This window comes from Mycteria americana, chromosome 7 (genome assembly GCF_035582795.1).
Source record: "Mycteria americana isolate JAX WOST 10 ecotype Jacksonville Zoo and Gardens chromosome 7, USCA_MyAme_1.0, whole genome shotgun sequence".
Classification (NCBI taxonomy): Eukaryota; Metazoa; Chordata; class Aves; order Ciconiiformes; family Ciconiidae; genus Mycteria; species Mycteria americana.
In genome coordinates, this window is record NC_134371.1 from 1,101,519 (window position 1) to 1,123,358 (window position 21,840).

The following is a 21,840-nucleotide window of genomic DNA, read 5'->3' on the forward strand; positions in this document are numbered from 1 at the left end:
TGTCCATTTTAATAAATTCTCCTCAATGCGGAGAAGGAGACAGGAGGTGTGACTTGCTCGTGGAAGGGCAGGGGTCTCAGCTCTGCTGTCCGTGTCCCTCCAGCCAAACCTCTGCCCGCTTTTGGGTGAGCAGCGTGGGACTTCTGCCATAGCTGAGGTGACGCAGCGGTTGTCTCCCCACCAGGGTGGGCACCTTGAATCTCAGCAGGGCGATCAAAAGAAACTCAGCCCAAAGTTAGAACAAGTTAGGGGGATTACGATGAATCAGGAATATTGCAGCACTAACGCAGCATTTTTGCAGACAGGCTAGAGACGTACAGGTGCCTCCTTTGTTTATGTTTCTTAACATGCTGAGTTGAAAATTATGTACTAATTACAGGGCTGTTAATAAATAACTGAATAAAAGCTCTCCCGATCTGAAAGAGCAGACAACATACCATGCTTCCGTGCCTCTCTTTAGTCAAGCAGATGAATGATATATTACTGCATGCCTGCGGCAAAAAATAACACTGTTTTCAATGTTTGCTTTTAAATAAACAAGAATTGGAAACATTCTTGGTTACCATCACAGTGGTTGAAAAGCCATTGCTGGTCACACTGATTAAAAGGACTAGCAGTATTATGGTTTGTGTCTGACTGCTGTAAACCCTCCCTCAGAGATCTGTTAAGGAGCACTGAGCGAGAGCCATTCATTGCCTTATCTCAGCTACCGCATGACAGCTCTGTGAAAATTTGCTCTGGACGTGCCAAAGATTATCTGCCTAACTATTTCAGTTTTGTGGTCATTCTTCTTTGGTTTTTAACTATGATAAAATTAGCTTATCTGTGGATGCATTTTCTTCCTCTCTCTCTCTGTATATAGATACTTTTATATATATATATATACAGACTTATATATGAATTTGTATATATCATTTTTGTGTTATTAATGGAGTGGTTCTTGCTTACATGTGGAGTGGTTTTGAGGCCTCGGTTTTTTGGATCACCAATACAAGACAAAGAGCAAAGACGGTCAACTGACATTAGTTGCATCCTTTTATCTTCAGAGGAAAAGACTTCAGTTCACTTCTAGACCGCAAACAAATAATCGAAGGAAATTATCCATTTTTGTCTATTTGGGAGGCCTGTGTTTGGGTAGAAGACACTGGTTCATGGCCCAGAAAGTATTCCTAGATGGTGAAAGGGGGCGAGTCGTAACGCAGGCGGTGGGGCTGGCCAACCCAGCACAGCTCTGGGAGAAGCGATGATACGCCAGCTCCGTTTGGTGTGTGCTTGAGCGTGAGGGGGGAGAGAGACCAAGGAGTCGTGCGAGCAGGGATGGTGCTAGCACGCAACAGATACCAGAAGCGGACTTGGTTTTTTTGATGGCGTAAACAGGCGTCACCTCCTTCCCCAGTCACTCCCTGTGTCATGCTGGCTGGCAAAGTGGTCCGTGTCACTGCATGGGGACTAGACCGGGGAACATAGCCGGCTGAAGAATTACCTGGAAGGCAAGTGGTTATCTTCCAGCTGAGGAATTTGCCCAGTCTGTTTCATGTGGGCTGCAGAAACAGTTCTGCAAGCACCAAGCCGCGAGCAGTAGGGCCATGGGGATGAACGAGAGCAGTGGAGGTGCCTGAACTGGCTCATACGGCTGCACTGCAGATAAACATCCAGAGTCTTTGTCACCGCATGGAACAGACTATAAATAGGGTCATGCTGGAATGACCCTGGAGAAACGGATGTTTCCTACGAGCGGGTTCACAAATGGCATTGCTCTTGTCCTTCGGGGATGTCGTTTCCTAAGTCTTAGGTGATGGGCAGCTGGTACTTGGAGCAGCACAGGGGTTAAAAAGCAGCTAGAGCACTAGCATGGATGGAAACCAAACAACCACCAAATTTGGCTTGTTGCAGGGATCAGAGCCAAGGTCCTTGAGGAAATACTGATGAGCCAAGCTCATGGGCACCCACCTTTAAAAGGAAATTCCATCTACTAAAGTGGTTTTATTTTTGTACAAACTTGGTTGCTTTTGTCCCTTTCTGTTTCCTATAGCCTTTGGAAAACTAAACTGACAAAGGCATTTTTGTTTGCGGTTTGTGAAGAGCTGACCATGAAAAGAACGCAGCTCATTTTTTTAAATACAGGGTTTGCAAGGTGTGTGAAGGGGGAGCCAATGCTTGTCGCACTGGTGGCGAAGTTAGTGTCTGCACCGCCGGCGGTGGCGGGAGGTCCGGGAGGGGTCCGTGCCGGCGCGGGGCCGGGCTGGAGCCCGCGTTCCAGCGACGGGGATGCTGCAGGGGGATGCCCTCCAGCCAAGCAGGTTTCTTCCTGCGGTTTCTGATTCCTTCGGCTTGCTTCGGCTGCTGTCATGCGGCAGCGGTGTGACAGCGGGACTGGTGACCGCTCGGGCTGCGGCCTCCGCTCTTTCCCAACGCGGCCCACCTTCCGCTGAGCCGCAGGGCCATCGCCGGGCAGCCTGGGAGAGGCAGCCGCTGCCGCTGCGGGTTTTGGATTGCCCTCTCGTGGCAGCCGCGTGGATCGTGGGGGACGGTGCGGTGCCGCACGCCCCGGTGGGCGCAGCTCACTCCCGGGCACGGGCACGAAGCGGCCGTGCAGTCATCCTCCCGCACCTGCGGCCGGTCACCTTAATTAACGCAGCGAGCGTTGCGAACTCGGGCACAGCCAGATCGCAGCGGAGCGCGACCGCATCCGAGCACCGCGGTGCTGGGGGTGATCTCTGAGCGCTAGCCACAGCACGTTTCCTCAGAAAACAGAAAAAGCCCTGTGGGCAGCTAAGCGGGAGCCACTATAAAACCTGCTGTGTGCTTGGCTCTTGATCCTGGTGGGTTTTGATGCTCTTTGACGTCAGAAGTGGCTTTAGAGAAACCAGGTCCCTGCTGCCAGGGAGCCAAGCCCGCCGTCCCACCGCCCCTCTGCTCCTCCTGGGGCCGGGCACCCATCCTCGCGGTGCTCTCACAGACGTTCAGAAATCCCCACTCCGCTCCGAGCCGTGCCCGCGACACCCATCACCCAAATTAAGCGATTTTCTTTTCCCGGTGTCGCAGGTATGTCGAGAGTACCAGCGTGGCAACTGCAACAGGGGAGAGAACGACTGCCGGTTCGCTCACCCCGCCGACAGCGCGATGATCGACACCAATGACAACACGGTCACTGTCTGCATGGATTACATCAAAGGGAGATGCTCACGGGAAAAGTGCAAATACTTTCACCCTCCTGCACATCTGCAAGCCAAGATCAAGGCTGCCCAGTACCAGGTTAACCAAGCTGCAGCTGCCCAGGCAGCAGCGACCGCAGCTGCCATGGTGAGTTTGGAAAACACCTCTGGAACAGAAGTGTGTTGAGGAGAGGCGATACTTGATGTGTTAGCTGTTCTTGCCGGAGGGGGGTGCGTGTATGTGTGCGTGTGCGTGTGCTCGGGGATCCCAGTCACTACACGGTGCAATGAGCTTTCTCAGCATGTGGTGCCAGATCTGCTCTGAAGGAGTTTCAGACCGTTAAGGTGTTTCACTAATTTTGCCTGCTGACGTACAGAGTATCTATATGTACATATATGTGTGCATACGTGTGTGCGTGTACGTGCGTGTGCATATATGTATATATAGTTTATTGTATGTTTGTGTGTGGGTAGATCGTATCTATCTAGTCGCACAGATAGATCAACCCCTCTTTCAGTTTCTCTAAGTCCGTGTTGTAGAGACGTAGCTTGCAGTCGCTCTGGCCGCGGTAACGCTATTGGTAGCCCACCTCCCCGGGCCCCCGCGGGCTGTCGGCCGCTCTGCCAGGGCACTAGAGCAAGCCTGGGAGCTGTACCAGCCCGATCTGGAACGGTCAGGGACCGGCTTCCTAGCGAGGAGAGGACAGCCCCCGCGGCGGGCTGTGCTGGCACACTGTCCCGGCCCCGCCGACCCCCCGGGGGGGGGGACCAGGAGCGCAGCGGGCGCGCCGGGGCGCGGCGGCCCGAAGCCGGAGCAGGAGCGGCGGCGGCGGTGCGAGGCGGCAGCCGCGGGCTCCCCGAGGCGCTCCGCCGCCGGGGGCCGGGGCCCGGGGCCGGTGGCGGGGAGCCCCTCTTCCCGCTCCCGCATAGCCGTGAGCGCCCCGCGTCCCAGCCGGCCCGCCCGCGGGGGGGGGGGGGGGGAGGCCGGGGCGGGGGGCGGCGGCGGCGGGCGCTGCGCTGCGCTGCCCTGCCCGCCCTGCCCGCCCTGCCGGCGCGGGGGCCGCCCGCCGGCCCCCCGTGCATGCCTAGTCTTGTTACCGTTGTACACGGCATCCGGTGATTTGTTTTTATTTGTTTTTTCTCACCTACCCAAATGCACTGCTGCCCCCATGATGCACCTCTGCTTGCTGTTTATGTTAATGCGCTTGACCCCACTGGCCATTGCCATCATGTGCTCGCTGCCTGCTAATTAAGACTCAGTCGGCTGTCAAATCACTGAAGCGACCCCTCGAGGCAACCTTTGACCTGGTACTATGACCTTTCACCTTTTAGCTTGGCATGTAGCTGTATCGTAGAGTCGAGTTTGGGGTTAATGTGTAGAAATGGAATATCCCGCTCCCCCCCCCCCCCCTTCCCCGATCCCCGGCGAGGGGCGCGGGGATGGCCGGGCCGGGCCGGGCCAGGCCGCAGAGCCGGGCTGCGGAGCGGGACCCCGCCGCCCCCGCGCCCCGCCGGCCCCCTCCCGTCCCGTCCCGTCCCGTCCCGTCCCCGTCCCCGTCCCCTCCCTTCCCCTCCCGTCCCCTCCCGTCCCGTCCCGTCCCCTCCCGCGGGCGCGGCGCAGGGGCGGCCGCGGCGCAGGGCCCGCCGGCGCCGGGCGCGTTGGCATGGCTTCGTGGCGCGGAGGCGGCCCGGGGGCCGGCATGCGGCGCGCTGTGCATGCCCGGGCAGGCGCTGGGGCCCGGGGAGTGGGTTGGCGCCGGCGGCCCTGCCATCCGCTCCGGCCGGTGACTATTAACATCGCTTCTACGTGTTGATCCTCATGGAGCTAGCAGTGCTGCTTCCCCCACCCCGACAGCCTCGCTCCCCATCGAAACCCTGAAGCTTTACCGTAGCGTAATAGTTACGCCGGTTCCCATAACGTACGGCTCCGACACGTTACCTGTGCCGCTATAATGGTAGGCTAAAGTAGCGCTCCCTTGTAAATCTTTTACCTCGCCTTTTATTTGGTAGTTAAGTCTGCTATGCTGCTTGCTTGCTCATGGATAAACATGGTGCTGCCTGGTTTTTTTGCCTTCTACTGATTTTTCTTTTTTCCTTTCTCTCTTTCCTTTTCTTCTCCCTCCCTCCCGCCCTCCTCCACACCCCACACCCACCTCTCCCCCCCCCCCTTTTTTTTTTCTTTTTTTTACTGGACTTTATTTTTATACCCATCCACCATTCAGGGAATTCCTCAAGCTGTACTTCCCCCATTACCAAAGAGGCCTGCGCTTGAAAAAACCAATGGTGCCACCGCAGTCTTTAACACTGGTATTTTCCAATACCAGCAAGCTCTTGCCAACATGCAGTTACAGCAGCATACAGCCTTTCTCCCACCAGGTAAGTGCTCCTCGTTTGCCTTCTTCTGGGGAGGGAGAAGGGGGAATTCTGGAAAAAGGACACTAGGACATAACTGTTTGTTCCTGCCGGCAAATGCGTAGAGGTATTTGCGCGGCAGCCGCTGGTGCCGGGGAGGCTGCTGCCAGGTGCAGGCAGCCTCTCTCCAGGCTGAGACACTGCCGTGCCTGTGAGCCGCGGGCAGAGGAGGTGCTGACTGCAGGAAGGCTGGCTTCTCTCTGCTTCTCTCGGAAGCTGGGTGGGTGTTTTCCAGTCTAATATAAAAATCAGCGTCATGCTCTGTCATCCCAAATCAGAATTTGAAATCTCCTCTCTCGTTCTTCTTTCCCTCGATTAACTTCTTCTCTTCGTTCCACATCTCTTAAGCTGTTGTATTTGTTTCTCTTTGCTGTAAGACCCCTTTGCCTTCATGTGCTTAGCAACAGTTGTTCTGAGTCACACACTTGAAGGTTTTGATTTTAATTATGGTGCAGTGATCATAAAAGGCACAGGCAGGCAGTCTCACAGATAGGCTAATCATGAACCTACACAAGAAATCAAGGGTCAGGCCTCTACCGCTAAAGCCTCAGGGCTGATTTGGGTCTAAGCAGAACCGAGGTGCACTTGCTTTTATTCAAGAGTGATCAAATCTACACTTGTCCTAGTGCAATTGCTGAAAAATTGATGCCTGTACTCTTTACCTAAGCAGAAATCCCTCTGAAGTAAATGGGACTTAAAGTTGGAATACAAAAGTGCAAACAGCACTTCATTAAAAATTATATATCTAGTATGCCATGCGAATTTATGCCCATATTAACACAGCTGAGTTAGCGTTTTTACATGTGAACCCACATTAAAACAGCACTATCGTTCTAGGGGGTAAGTGATGAAACGCAGAGGACATGTGATAGATCTGTACTTAAAATATTGGAAAGAGTCTGTGAGGGCGGCCCTTCGTAACACTGACTAGCTGAGGGGAGAAGAGAAAAGAAAATACAACTATTTGATCTTTACCAAAAAAATTTAAGGATTTTATCCTAAACAGTTCTGGCAGGTATGTTCCCAGGAATTCGGTATAATGCCTTTTACCATTCTTTCTTGATGGTACAATCTGGCATACAACCAACATATATAATTTAAATGGCACAAAAATCAGTTGCTTGATGTAATAACTTATTTAGGTTCCAAAAATGCATTGCAACCACTAAAATATATTAATAAAAGCTTGTTGCAAAGCTTGTTGGAGTCAATAGAAAGGCTCTGGTTGAGTAAGCTTTAGGTCAGGTCTCTAGCCCACACACCGAAATTCATACAAAGATGCGTGTGCAGTCACAGGCCTTCCTGCAGATATTAAACAATTCCACAGATTTGTTTTGGCAAAGCCTAACAGCTGTAGTTAGTAAACCACGCCATTTTCCAGCTTCCATTAAATCAGCGAGGGGCTGGATGGTTTCTGGAAGCGCTCGAGCTGCTTTGAATCACACCCTTTGAACTTAGGAGCTGGGCTTGTGGTTCGTGTGCATCAGACCTCGCTTGCACTACACCACTGACCGGGATCTGTCACGCTGGCACTTACGCACAACCTACCTCAGCTTTTCCTCTAGCAAATCTATACCGAAACCCACAGGAGTTTGCGCAGTGGTTCTTGATGCTTCATTTGACCTTTCTTGACCACTGAAGTTTAGTATACATTAAACAAGATGAGTAAAGGATTTTTTTAGCATGAGCTACTATAAATTCTCTTTTTATATTTTTCAGATAGCAGCAGTTTGAGCTTTCCAGTAAGCCAGTACTTTTCCGAAAGTTTGAAAATTTCACTTGCCACCGTGCCCCACTTAAGTTTTCCCCACTTAAAATTAACTGGCATCAGTCCTGTTTGTGCATAGTCATCTGGAAATAGAGTTTCTCCATCAGTCCCTGAGAACCGATGGGAGAGCACAGCGTGTGGGTGCCCTCGGCTCCGCTGCTGTGCAGCAGAGGCAGGTTAATTCAGTGGGGTCTGAATTAAGGTGACGTTTTTCAGGTTCAGACACCCAAAGTGTAATTACTCGTATGTGTTCTTAGTTTCTTCAGCTGCAATTTACGAAAATGCAGCAGGTCTGGAGGGCAGGACACTCACAGAACCTACACGGTACAGGTGTGTGCCCCTATGGAGGATCTTGGCAGGACCCTCCTCTCTGCAGGACACTTCACTTTCCCTTGAGAGTTTCCCGCTCATGTTCCAGACAAACCCAGATACCTCTTCTAAACTGTAAGGCTTAATTCTGGCTGCCTGTGTGCAAGGGCATGTGAAAGCAAATAAAGGAATCCTCCATGCCAGGGGATGGGCACTGGCACTCCAGCACACTTTATTTAAAGGTCTCTTTTAAATTAAGAGATTAAATGCTCTTAGATACTCATCTCACCACTCTCAAATAAAGCTCCCTCTTTGCACAGCTCCCCTGTTCAGGTCTCCCAGAAACTTGGCTGCTAGAAGCTGTCCCCGGACTGAGAGGGGAGTCTAAAAGGTGTTGCAAGAAAGAACTGGGAACACTTGTGGTGGTGGCTAGTTGAAATAAGTGGAGTTAGTCTGCCGAATGAGGAGGCTCTGCACGACTTAATAGATGTTCACAGCTTGTTTTGGTACTTCGGTCCTGGCTGCCGACTCTTGACCCCTTGGCAGACACGCGGGCAAACGTTTCACTGTGGGGCTGTGAACTTGCAGAGCACTGGTTGCTTGGCGTTCACTACTTCTGCACATGCTCTTTGTCCTGCAGTAACTGTGAGCTGGCTGGGGGTATGCTGGTACGTGCAGATAGAGAGCTCCTGTGTGCAACTAGGTGAAATTCATGCCCTGGTGCTTGTTACCATCCTGTGCCTCAGCTCAGTGTCTCCTCAGTTGTGCTGGTACAGCTGTTCCTGCCGGCCTGTGCATGTAAACCGGGTGACCAGGCGGTCTTTGAGAAGGGTAATCCTCCAGAAGAAAGGGGTCAGGTTTACAGGATAAGGATATTCCCAGGAGCTGTTGTCCTGATGCACCTGCAAGGGGCAGAATTGCAGCAGGGCAGCTGAACCACGTAGCCAGCAGTGGCGAGCCTTCAGCCACCTCTGCCGTTAAGTTAATGCATTGCATATTTATTTAGTTACTGCAGCTTCAGCTCCAGAGAACTTACCTGCTCATCGTTGGGACTCACTCAGTGCACAGATGCTTTCCTAAAGCGGTATCGGTGTAAGCACCTTCCTCCGTGGGGCTTCTGGGTCTGTGTAAAAACACTGCTCTCCTCCAGAGTGTTAGGGAGGGGAAGATCAGGAGCAACTGTTCACCTTGACAGGAGCGCTTATGCCCTCTATGGTGACATGTTTAATTAGGATTTAGTAGATTGGACAGAATATATAGACTGAGGGGAATAATATGAGGGAGAGAAGAGAAAAAAATGCTTAAAACACCAGTAAACCTAGATTATTTATAAAAATAGCTTTATTCCACTGCAGAAATAATCTGGTTGTGAAGTGATGATCAGTGAACTGGGCACATCCTTGAATTAAAATTCTGCCTTGTGCTGAAAAGCTAGGGAACATTTGAAACTGCACATTTATTATTCATGCATTCTCATTAGTCAGTCAAAGCTTCTGAAAGTCAAGATGAATATTAAGGTCATAGCAAAAATGATTTTTATTACTGGTAAGAGGGTCATACAGCATTATGTCTTCATATTTGCAAGTTATTGCACCCTAGCTAGTATTTTCATTTCTGCCTTATGTTCATTTGCTTCAATTCCCTTTCAAAACTGTGTGCGCTGGTTATAATGTTAATGATGATAACTCAGACTAAAATTATGAGCTGAAAAGCTTTACAGTGATATTTCAGAGTCATTATGAAAATCTAACTCGTCTTTAACATGTAGACCTAATTATGCATGGAATGACGTAATATTCCAGATCTAATGAAGTATGTACAACCTTATGAATAGGGCACTTCTGCAGAGGGACAGAACTCAAAGGTTCTTCTGTGTAACCTCATTAACACCACAGAGATGTCATAAGAGGGACCAAGAAAGCAGTTTTACTTACTGTTTGCACTTTATAGCCAAATTTTGCTCCATTTTTTAATCTTGCAAGTGGTCACATTGACTTCACCCATGATTCGTGCACGGGAAGTCAGAAAAGCTACCCTTCTTTTATTTAACCTTTCTTTGTGAGTATTTTCAGTCTCTTCCATGACACAGAAATAGAAGGGTAATTGGGAAACATGATTATGCCCTTTTCTTTGTAGCCTTGCAGATACGGCGATGACAGAGAATAACCTTGTCCCCAGCAGTAATTACACAGACTGACTTTTTCCCTGCTTAGTTAAATGCTGTTGAGATTGTGCAAGGCACTACAATGCTTGGCACCAGCTCAAACAATTTCCTGTCCGCCCTGTTACGGTCACGTAATGTCAAGGAAGCAGCGCTGCCGTGGCTCCCACTGGCAGTCTTCTGGAATACGCTTCCACTTCTACTCCAATCTCTGTTCCCAGGTTTCAGAGCTGATGTCAGTTTCTGCTGTGTCAGGCATAATGAGCGGGGTTAAGAAATGTTATTTGTTAAATAAAAAAGTAAATAGTTTATTAAAAATGGATATTCTGAAGTATCAGTATATCTTTATCATATGGGAAGCAAAAATAGAAGATTCTGAGTTCAGTTTGGTGGAAGGCATTTTGCTATGTAAAGTAAACAGAATTACCAACGCAGCGATAGTTAAAAAAGGATACCATAAGGTTCCTAAAAGCAGCATACTGCTGTTGGCTCTCCAGTTGCAGGGCAGAATTCACCAGGTGCTGTCAGTTCAGTTATTTTTGTGTAGCCTAAAGAGAGTTGCAGGTTGTGAGCCCAGACACCAGCAGCTTCAAATACGCCCAATAATGTAGAAAAAATGCTGAACAAGTATTCTTGGGTGCTGCCATGAGCTGCACGGGAGACGTTAGCTATTCAGGCACTCCTCTGACCTGCACGTTAAGCAAACAGACCAGAGGACAGTCAGGATCGTTTCCACTTCACCGGCAGCTCACAGGGGTTGTACAGATACGACAAAGGTACTGCATGCCAAATTCACCTGGGTTTTGCCTACGTATTACCTCAATATTGGAGCAGTCAGACTGCGGCTAATGAAACAGCGTAGATAGGTCATCGCTCTGCGAGGAATCGTCGCTCCAGCCCATCCGAGAAGGGCCCCAGCTGAAAAGGCGGCTCTAGCAGGAGGGGAGAGCCTCGCTTGCCTCCGCTCGCCGTCTGTCTTCCCCGGACAGAACACGCCTCACGCTGCGCTCCCCGAGCAGCTGCAGGGAGGGGGCACAGCAGTGCTAGTCCCTCGCCCCGGCTACGCCGGGTGTCCCGGTGTCCTAGCAGGGACGGACCTCAGGTACCTGTCAGCAGGTGCAACTTAAAGTATTCTAATCTGAGGAAACCAGGGTAAAGACCCTTACAAAGCTTATGTCAAAAAGCAAAAAGATTTAAGACTAAAGAGTTTTAAAATAAAGCTAAAGAAACTTTTCCTAGCCATGCTAATATTCCACGGTGCTACAGAGGCAACCACGATATACCAGCACACAGTTGGATCAGCTCTTTCCCCTTCACTGAAGACTAGTTCTAATGGATCACTGTGCTATTGTATGGTTTGATTGTGCTGACAGTTACATGCCACTGTTCCCATAATAACAATTTTTCTTCTTTGTTCAAATGAAATTTTCTAATTACACGTGTGATGGGTTGTTTTAATTCTTTTCCCTTTCCAAATCCACCTTCCTGTTGCAATGCATGATGGGCAGGCTCAATATTGTGCATGACACCCGCTACAAGTGTTGGTAGGTGCCAGCTTTGTTTCTTGATTATCTTAAACCTGTGGTGCAGCTCACGGACCCTCAAAATCCACTGCTAGATTTTAACTTATAGCTCTTGTGCCAATCCATCTCCCTTAGCCTCCTGCACTAACACCTGTCAATTAAATGCAATTGTTTTATTTAATTGACATGGACACATAGACGTTGTTGATTTTGTATAGCAGTTGTTTGAATTGCACATTGTTCCTTGGTGGATTTTGATTGGACTATGAGTTCCAGTGTTTAGAAACTATCTTGTGTTAAATAAAGACTGTCTCTTACTATAGCCACATAGACGTATACTGTCCTTCAACAAGATTAATTTTTGTTTGCAGTAAATATTTGGGTTGAATTCTTAAAAGACAAAAATTTGTAAATATAAGGGCATTTAAAAATTCTTCTGTTGATTTTTGTATTGAAATGGTTAAGCTTGTTTGTGTGGATTTTCTTGATTTGATGGTAACAAGCATTTTCCCCTTTTTTTCTCTTTCATTTCCCTCCCCTCTTTCTCCCTGGAATGTTGTCCTGCTTTGCACTGTGATTGCATGTCACGCGCTGGCAATGATGTCTCGGGCTTTTTGCTGTGATAAATACCATGCTCAATTATCCTACCACATGTCGCTCTGGTTCCCATACTGCTACACTCTTCTGTATGTTTGCTTATATGATTTTCCTTCCGAAAGTTCCCATGGTGCACGGTGCTACGCCAGCCACTGTGTCTGCAGCAACAACATCTGCCACAAGTGTTCCCTTCGCTGCAACAGCCACAGCCAACCAGGTTTGCTAATTTACAGCTTTGTTCCTTACAGACAACTTGAAATCGGTGCTTTTAATGAGCATGGGGGTTTTGATTTTACCTCTTGTTGGCCTACACATTCTCTCTAAGACCTGCAGCACAGCTTAATAAGCCTTTATCCATGCTCAAAAGGTGCTGCAGTTCCATTTCTGATGCTAAAAATAATTGATAATAGAGTTTCTGACTCAGTCTTAACATTTATGGGCCGTGCTGCTTATTTCTGCTCTCAGGGATGTAAAGAGAAAGGGATAATACCCAGAACCCATGATTTATTTCTATTTCTGTGAAGCCAACGGTTCCTTTTAGTGCAGAACTCCAGTGAAAGCCAGTAAAGCCTTTGTGCGGAGGGGTTGCAGGATCAGAATTTTAACAGTCTGAATTGAGCAGTCTGAACATGTTCTGACTCTCCTCTTCCAATAGCAAAACAAAAACGTTTGAGCACGGGCCACACAGAAACTTCTTTTAAACCTTTGTTTCAGCTTGTGATTCTGCTAGGAAAGGGCCGATGACTTGTTGTAGTCGACAGCCGTCAGTTAAGAAAATGTCTATTAGAGTCTGGTTTTATTTCTAAATAGCTACCCCGATCGTTGCCATGTTCGGATATATTTCAGGAATAAAAGAATAATGCTGTACTAAATAAGTGATTAAAAGTCCTCCCAGAAAAGCCAGAAACGATGCTCCAGAGATGAGTACCAGGGGCCAGAGGAGCTGCACCTGAGAACAGAACATGGCCTGTTGTTTTTATCTAGCTGGGTTGTCAAAAATGCAGATTTCTGTAGTACATCTGGCTGAAAGTGCAACAGTAAAAACTTTTAAAAGACCCTCTTCTTTCTCTTATAAAAACAAATGATTTTTTGAGGTTTACCAGGAAGTTAGAATTGCCTTGTGTCATGAAGCCATCAGTTCTGGTCTAATATGCAGGTATTACTCTCGACTCAGTGGGAATCACACATGTGCCTTTTAGGAAGGGGAACTAAACATTTTGTTTAGCATTTTGCAGTTGCGGTTCTGTATGTGAAATCCATTCTGAGGATAAATGTCAGTTTTTAAGGCAGGCTCACCTGACATACTCAGCTCCCTGAGTCATTACAGCTAACGCCTTAAACAATTTCAGAATCCCATCATAAGGCTGTCAGGTTTGCAGCCGCAGTTGGACGTTAAGCAGTGATACCCGTGCCCGTGCCCTGCTGCGCCTGCACCTCCGTGCTTGGGGCGGATGGCGCCGGCTCCTGCAGAGCCAGGAGCCCCGGCCTCGCTGCGGTGCGCTGGGCGCTGCGGGCACCGCGTGCTGCAGGCTCTCGCAGGGCTACGTCCAGAGGCTTTGGCTTCGAGCCTTTCCGCCTTTGCCTGTTGAGCACTACCATTTTGTACGACGCCCAGCTGTACGTTCTTTGTTAACCTGTCTGCTTACTGATCTCTCAAAAACATTATTCCAAAAATTACACTATTGCAGCGATACATAGACGTGCACATCCCGAGTCTCAAAGGGACCTGGATATTTTACAATTCCAAAAAATACTCAGGTTAGTCTGCTTAGCAAGGAGCAATTTCTGTTCTTGAGAAGCATTTGCTGAGTGACCATGTCACTCATAGATTTAAACAAGCATAGGAATTACTTTGCATTTTGAAAAGCTAGTTTATAGGTATGATGACCTCTGCAAACATGTAACCTAAGCAAGCAACCACCTGTATGCCCAAAGTTTCTTAATATTGTAATTTATTGCACCATACAATTAATTTAAGTGTCTCTATAGCCTCCGTAAGTCCAGAGAGTCGTGAGAACAAGCCAAGCCACAGAAGAACATAATTATTTTTTAAAATCATCTCTGTCTGAATAACCATGCACTTTCCCCAGTAGATTACAGGGAAACTTTCTGTTGTAGAATCTGATCATTTCATGCATATCCTCCCTGGAGCCTCATAACACACTTAGTGAAGTACTGCAGCCAAACCTCAATATATACATATATAACGAATATATGTATATACTATGTGAGCAATGCTGAAATTATTTAATGCCACACAATGCAATGTGCATGCATGCCAAAAGTCTTAAGATCTGGCCCTTCATCTTCATTGACTGGTGTTGAAGGTCCTTGGTATGTTCCGACAGCACTATCCCTGATGCTTCTACACAGTTGGGTGCAACAGCCTGTCCTGCAGCAGTAGAAAAAAATGGTATGAGAAGCTTCGTTACGCTTGAAGCACATTTCTGTACGAGTTGGCAATGTTGTAGAGTTGTGTGGAGTCGCTAGGGGAAGAGAGGAGAGGGCACAAGGGGTGGAAAAACCGACACCAAGACCTGTAAACGATTTAGTTAAGAGGAAACCTCCCCATTCCCTTTCCTGTGCGGATTAACAGGTCAGCCTTAGTATCCACCGGGAAAAAGTCTTTTCAAGTGCAACAGCCGTTTGCGATGCTACAGATCAATTTTGTGCCGTATGCCCCGGCGTGTTTCCCTGTACGTGGGCGCATCTGTTTGCTCCCTCCGGCCGGACCTCTGGTCCTGTCTGTAACGCAAGGTTGCTCTCGGTTCCCCAGCACCTGCGTGCCTCAGCGCAGTCCCTTCTCAAGGGCCTGACCTGCGAGGTCTCTCTGGGCTCGCTCCCATGGGCTTCAGCCTGTGCACTGCACGCTGGGGCTGCACGGCTGGGACCCCGGGGTGGGCTGTGGAAGATAAGTTTGTTATTTGTACTGCTGGTAATCTGCTCTGGTCCCAACCGGTTTGGGGTTTTTTTAAATGGGAAGCTGAGTTGATGGGGCACTTCGAGAGAGCCCCGTAGTGAATTCTGTTTACGCAGACAAACATTTTGAGAATTGTTTCACTGCTTTGGGGAGTCTTAGCTTTTCAGCTGATCCACCGTGATGCCCGCAGCGGCCGTGGGAAGAGCAGGCAGCTCTTCTCGACAGTGGATTTTCACCAGCCATGAAAATCAAGCTCGGGGCATCTTAGGTTTGGCGTTCAAAAACCAAGACAGTGAAAGCAGTGAACACTTCACAAAATCAGACTGAAACGAGGCCACTGTGGAATTTGTCATTTTAAATGATACACTGAAAGCACAGAATTTTGTGTAGGCCAACAAAAAGGGCTATTTTCAATTACTGCACTGCATGACTTTTGTAGATTTTAACTTCTCTTATTTGCTAAACAACCAATAATACTTATTTATATTTGTCAAGTAGTACTTAACACAACGTTTTCCAGTTTTAAGTTGCTATTGTAGCACTTCAGTTGACTTTAACTTATAGTTACAATATAAAATCCACCAACTCACAGCTGATCCTCACTTTTCCAAACTTATGTTCTATAGCAAAATGCTGTGTCTCTGGGTCGGCTCATTGCCCATGTTATTCATTGTTTACGTTTTTTACCTATAGATACCCATAATATCTGCCGAACATCTGACTAGCCACAAGTATGTTACACAGATGTAGACATTTTGTCATCAAACAGTAAGTTCCCAATGCCTTGTTGTTTGCCGTTTTCTTACCGATATGTGTGCGTAATTTGTCTTTTTCGGGCACAGAATGTTTTTATTTTCTTTCTAAGAAAACTAATAGGGTCCGGGGGGAGAGGCTGTGCCCTGCCCCGGCGTGCCGTTCTTCTCCGAGTCGAGATCCCGTGGTTAGCAGTGACCACGTTAGCTAGCGTGTCGGCCCAGATGGCGGTAGTAGTTTGTACATATAGAAGGGACATACTACACGTATGGATAAACTTCGGACTAGCAAAATCAGAGAGTCTAAAATTAGAGGTTTACGTTTTGTTTATAAAGGCTGATGGCTCTAGCGCTGATGTGAGCCAGGTCTAGGGGGGAGGTGGTTACGTTAAGCTGTCTTTAGAAAGAACTAATTTTAAATCTCCAGATTTGAAAGCCAGCATCTCTGAAAATGCAGGTTTAGTCGTCTGCCTAGCTGCAGCCTGATTTCTCTTGAAGGCAGGTGGTCAGGTTACGATGCGTTACGGACAGTGTTTTCCTGGCGGGGGTGGTACGGCACGGAGAGGTCCCACAGTGCAGGCGCAGTTCGTACCTGCGTTGTGGTGGCGTGAAGGGCGATTGCAGCCTCTGTCAGCTTTTCATGCTGCAACCTTTCATCCCACAAAGTTTGAAATCTAGGTTTGTGTGCCTAAGCTTGAGAGGTTTTTTCCCCTGTATCTTCCTATGAGTAAACGGTGGTTTCCAGTCTGTCACTAAATTGCCTGTTGTCATCCAGACCACCCGCAGCACGTCACCTCCCCTAGGATAGCTTGTCATTTGTATTACCTTCCTCGCCCTTGCACTCCACTTCTGCTGCGTTTTTTATTGAACGGTTCGGCTGTAATGGAATTATTACTTAGGGTGAGGATTAACCGATTTGCCACAGTGGGTTTATAATAATAGTTATTCCTTTCGGCTGAGCATAAACATTTTTACGCTGCTTAAGTGACTCAGGTGGGATGCCTCTAGTCTGCAGCCTAAGCTTGCTGCCCGGCTTCCCTCCTCAGCCAGCTGGGACTGGGGTGTCCCCGTTTTAGGGACCCTCGAGAGGTGGAAGAGCAGCCCCTCTCTAGAGATGTCTCTCGTGGGATAGGCCATAGAGACCAGAGAAATAGCTACACTAGATGAGCGGTTAAGTAAGAAAAATCACCGTGGGGACGCAGGGCCCAGGTTTCTAAGGATGTTTAGGTGCCTCTCAGATAGTGGTTGGGCTCCCAGGTTTTACAGGGCAGCGGCAGCAGGGCCTGGGCAGAGAGAGGAGCCCGGGGCTGCTGGGCAGCGCTCGCTCAGCGCTTTGTGGGCAGCTGCCTCCCAGGGTCTGGGCTCTGGAAACTGTCCCCCAAATTCTGACCCACGGCTGGGGGCTCGGGAGCAGCGGGAGGCTGCGTTTTTATCGCTGCGGCATTCAGATGTAAAGTGAACCTCTGCTGCGAGAACGTTACTGACGGGGAATCCCACAGGGGCTTGGGCGCAAGCTTCCCCGATACTCGGTGGCAGATTTCCCTGTTGCAGATGCAAAGTTGGGCTGATGGGGTGCTAACAGGAAGTTATGCCTGTGTTGAAAAGGCTTTATCTTCTTTCCTTTCTAGATCATAACTGAAGAGAAAAGGACAGTGTGTTTGGGTTGAGAAGAGGACAAGCTCATTAGCCATAATGTATATACTGTCAAGCAACACTCGGAAACTCCCTCAGCAGTAAGACATCCACACATTGCATGTTAACGAGATGAAACAAGAACTTGGAAATCCACTGCACACTGTTGCCTATATACTTTGTACATTTAATTGATATTTGTGCTGAGGTGATCTTATTGTCTAAAAACTACACCATTGTCTATCTTTTCTAGCACAGAAGTATGCATATGCATTTGAATATGCATATGTAGTCTATTTCCTACATAATCATGTACGTCACCTTGAAAAGACAGACGATGATGTAACCATGAATCTATTATGTATTGGTACGTCTGTAGACCAAGATATAATTTTTTAAAGTAAGTTTATTTCTTTCAAGGTTTACAAATAACAAAGGTGCACCTTGTATTTAAAATTGCCATTATAGATGAGAGCGTGCATGCACAGTAATTTTTGTTTAAGAGTAATATTTTTAATGTAATAGATTGTAAGAAGTGGTAAGAGAGGTATCTGACAGAGATGAATGTGCCAAGCAAAACCACAACTGTGTATATTTTAAAGCACATCAATGGCTTTAAATACCATGTTGTTAAGGATTCTCATGAAGTGCCATAGACTGTACATCCGAGTAGAGTATTATTTCTGCAGTGTTATTTTCAGAACCACGTTTTCACTTACTTTATTAGTACTAATCAGTCAAAGGGCACCATTCTGTTTCAAACCAAAGCTGTCTCAGAAATGGCCAACTATTCCTTACAGTAACAGTAGACAGCACAAGAAAGATACTCTAGCCGTACAAATTAACCCATACTGGACATATATATAAACTACTTAAGGCATTGTAGTGTAATATTTATGCGTATTTTACTGTATAACATGATATACGAAAGGGAAAAGCCATTTCTGAGACACAGTAACAAATGTTTGAGGAACTTCTTTTGCTTCTATTTATAGCCTCTGTCGAAAGTCAAAAGGACTATAAATGTTTTGCAGAGATGGGTTTCACTTCTACTTCATCAAAGTCACGCTTTACATGGTGACTCTAAACAAAGACGAAAGAAGCACTGACATCAGATGCATGACAAACCAAAATATGAAAAAATGGAGATGTTAATTAGCGTAGAAATTGGGTGGGTTAAATACTTGGGTGAGTTTTATATGTGACTTTTTTTGTTCAGATTAACTGCTTATAGCCTTAGAAAGCCTTTACAAAATAAAAACAAAAAAATAGATGTGCATTCAAGTTTTAAGAATGGATTCATCCAAAGGAATTCCTTTTCGTGGTTTGGATGTTGCAGCTAGTAAAGGATATTTTTGCTCTGTTCAGCAAAGTGCTGAAGTGGGGGCCAGGTCACTGGTAGCGTAGCGTGGAGTGGAAGAAGCGCGAGTTCGGTTGTAGAACTCGCCATACTTCCAAGTTTACTGCGAGTTTTTATGCTTGAGAGAGATGCTTTATAGTAGAAGAATGATGTGTTGATTTTCCTGATTGTACTGTACATCTATTAAAGCCTTAGATTATTACATTACGGGTTAAAACCCATACCAATGTAATTTCAATCGTGTTAAGAAAGTATAGGTGACTTCACATGTTATTGTAGTTACTTAACATTCTAGAATATTACTTATTTTTTTCTTGTTAAAAGTGTAGTTTTTATTTCTTACATTTACTAGATTGTTTTCATTTTCTATTACCAGTTGAATACCATTTCAGTTTATAGAATTTTGTTTTATTAGAGTTTACTGATGACTTTTTCAAAATACAAAAAAAAGTAGTTTCCTTCATAACATACTCAGTTTTGAATTTACATGTAGTGTCATATGAGTATTCGTATTATTGTTAACTAAATGATTTATATTTTACTGATTTAATATTACAATGTAAGAATGTCAGTCATCGTTAGTTCTTGTCTAGTTTTCATTAAAAGAACAAAGATCTTTTATATGGATATCTTATAATTATATAATCATTGCTAAGTAAGAAGTTAAGTTGTTGCTATCGCAACAATCCTGGCAGACAATTGAGTAATATTTTGATGATTTATTTTGTTTGTAATTAGTTATTATGAGAAAATCTAGTTCCTAGATATTAGAATAAAATTTATTTTCTACTGTATCCATTTCAAATGTTAAAATATTGTTTAAATATTTTTTGAAATCCCTGAATATCAGGCCTTGTTATAAATAAGCTGCATAATCAATAGATCAAGGGACTTTTTGTTGATAATCCAAATACTCAAAGTTTACGTAACAAGAATTATAGTGTGTGTGTGCAAACTCTTGAGGGTTGATTATGCTGCAGTTTAGCATGTGGGAACGTATAGAGAGAAGGTTGACTTTTTGCACTTCTGTATATAGTCAAAAAAGAGAGAAACCTGTATAATAGTAAGATCTTATTTTGAATAAAAATGTCTATAATTACAAGGAGTTTTGTTAAGGCTAATAAAATGACAGGCTGAACAAAATTGCTTGCAAAAGTGGCACAGAGTTAGCACTCCATACCCCTTCAAAAAAGTTGCTTTGCTTTATGTGGACAGCTTGTAGTTTGCCAGGATTTTTTCAGCTGGAAAGATATGCCATCCTTCCAAGATCTCATGACTGACAAAAGCTCCACTGGTTCAAATCTGCCTGAAAACCATTACTAAAGAAAAAAAGAAAAAAAAAAAAAAAGAAAAAAAAGCAGGTACTTCAAACCATCAAGGTGAAATCATGGATCAAATATTCCGTACATTATTCAAAAACTACTGCATGTTTAAAGTATCAGAAAAGTATATTAAAGATATATGCTATTCAAACCAGTTTCTGACAATTTCAGTGGTTTATTGTTCACAAAAAAAGATTCTTCAAATCAAATAGTGACTTTCACAAAAGAGTTAAATCATGAACAGGCAAACCAAACAGCACACCGTAGCTGTAGTTGTTATGTGATTATTTTTTATGGCTGTAGTGGTCCTGTTCTTTTAGCAGGTGAAAAAAAACCCTGGGAAATTGTACCGGTTTAATGGAAAGCGTTCAAGGAACCTTCTCATTCTGTATGCCAAAGCTGGAAAGAAAAAGTGATTAGGCCATGACTATCTGATCTCTCCAGTACTCACACTGAACAATTAATGACGTTGCACTTACTTGCAACCCCGCAACTTTCATCTGCTGAAAGGACAGATGTGCTTGGTTTTACTATTATGTAATCACAGACTTACTTTTTGCTTGTAGTTGCTCCAAATTATGTACTCTGTCCTGGGCTGCAATTTGTTTTTATGCTTATTTTATTATTACTGCTATAGTTGACCTTGCTGTATGGAAAAAATAAAGTGAAATTGCCCTAATAAAACTTCTCTTTCTCAATTCCGTTTTTCTATATCAGGTAAAAAATGGCACCGCTTGCTTTTGTACACGTTTTTCATTTTACCTGCGTGTTCGTTTGACTGAAGGGATATAATTTATTTCTGGAAAAAACCCTGTGTGCTGGTACTGGGTTGTTTTCTTCAGCAGCGCATGCTGTGGTAAATGCCCAGGACGTAGATTAAGAATGCTGAGTACGCAGGGTACTGTTGGTCAATCCAGAGGGTAAATACAAAGCAGCAGGATGCCGTGGATCCCGGCCAAGCTGTTCTTACCCCTTTGGCGACGCTTCCAGGGTGCAGGTGGAAGGAAGGGACCTGGGGGTCTGCCGGCCCCGCGCCAGGGCCCGCAGCAGGCGGGGACGGCCAGGCAGAGACCGACGTTAGAGGGAGCCCCGTGTCCACGCGCCGCTGTTGCTTGATGAGTCTCGCACAAATCACTCTGATAATCAAAATTACTGACCAAAAAGTCACGGCCTTGGTTTGGAAAAGGCGACGCATCGGAACGCTGGTTCTCCACGAGGATTTCGGGTGTCTCCGTGTTTGCCAGCGCAGCCTGAGAGACCTCGGAGGAGAGCTCGCCTTTCAGAGGCCACTTTTATTTACTTCATTTCCCGGCTCAGCGCATCGGGACGCCTCATTCCCATGGGCTGAACACCCAGCTCGTTTGCGCTGCGCTTGCATCGATACCTGCGATGACGTTTTAATCTGTCATTGCATTTAGCTGCCAAGCTAAAAAATAATGTGTCGAGCAGCGTGAATGTTCTAAATTAGCAAAAGCAACACGACTTTATTTTCTTCTCTACCCATCGAAGGCGGCCGCGGAGGTGCCCGTGGTTGGTCAGGCAGCTCCGACAGCGGCTACCGGTAGTGCTTCCGCCACCGAAGTCGGGCCGGAGGCTGCTCAGTGGCCCTGTCCTGGGTCGCCGGCCCTGTCCTGGGCCGCCAGCCCCGCGGAGGTCGGTGTCGCGCAGGAGCCTGCGCCGCAGCCGGGTCGGGTCTGTCCCGCGGCACCGGGCGGTGCTGGGTGTCCCAGGCCACAGCCGCCGGTAAGCGGGTACTGAGCAGCAGCTCTGCCCGCAACGGGGCTCTTGCCGGAGAGCTGAGAGAAAATAAAACGGCTCCGATGCTGAGGAGAGCCACGAGAAGGAGCTCCTGCCAAAGGCGGGAAGCCCGCGGCCGCTCGCCAGCCGGGGCTGGGACGGCAGCAACTGCAGGAGCAGTAACAAGGGTAG

At 46.8% G+C, this 21,840-nt stretch overlaps 1 protein-coding gene across 16 annotated transcripts in view; it reads left to right on the forward strand.

Moving 5' to 3' along the window:
• Positions 1-20,609, forward strand: part of MBNL1 (muscleblind like splicing regulator 1) — a 111,803-nt gene extending 91,194 nt beyond the window's left edge. For 11 of the 16 annotated variants that reach the window (XM_075506740.1, XM_075506730.1, XM_075506737.1 and 8 more), the window contains 7 exons: positions 3,046-3,303; positions 4,410-4,463; positions 5,378-5,531; positions 11,314-11,349; positions 12,048-12,142; positions 15,539-15,613; positions 17,226-20,609. In XM_075506740.1, the coding sequence (XP_075362855.1) occupies positions 3,046-3,303; positions 4,410-4,463; positions 5,378-5,531; positions 11,314-11,349; positions 12,048-12,142; positions 15,539-15,595 (654 nt within the window). In that variant the 3' untranslated portion in view covers positions 15,596-15,613; positions 17,226-20,609. The remainder of the gene's footprint in view (positions 1-3,045; positions 3,304-4,409; positions 4,464-5,377; positions 5,532-11,313; positions 11,350-12,047; positions 12,143-15,538; positions 15,614-17,225) is intronic. The other 5 variants (XM_075506731.1, XM_075506732.1, XM_075506734.1 and 2 more) reach the window with 5 other exon arrangements.
• The last annotated feature ends 1,231 nt before the right edge of the window (positions 20,610-21,840 follow it).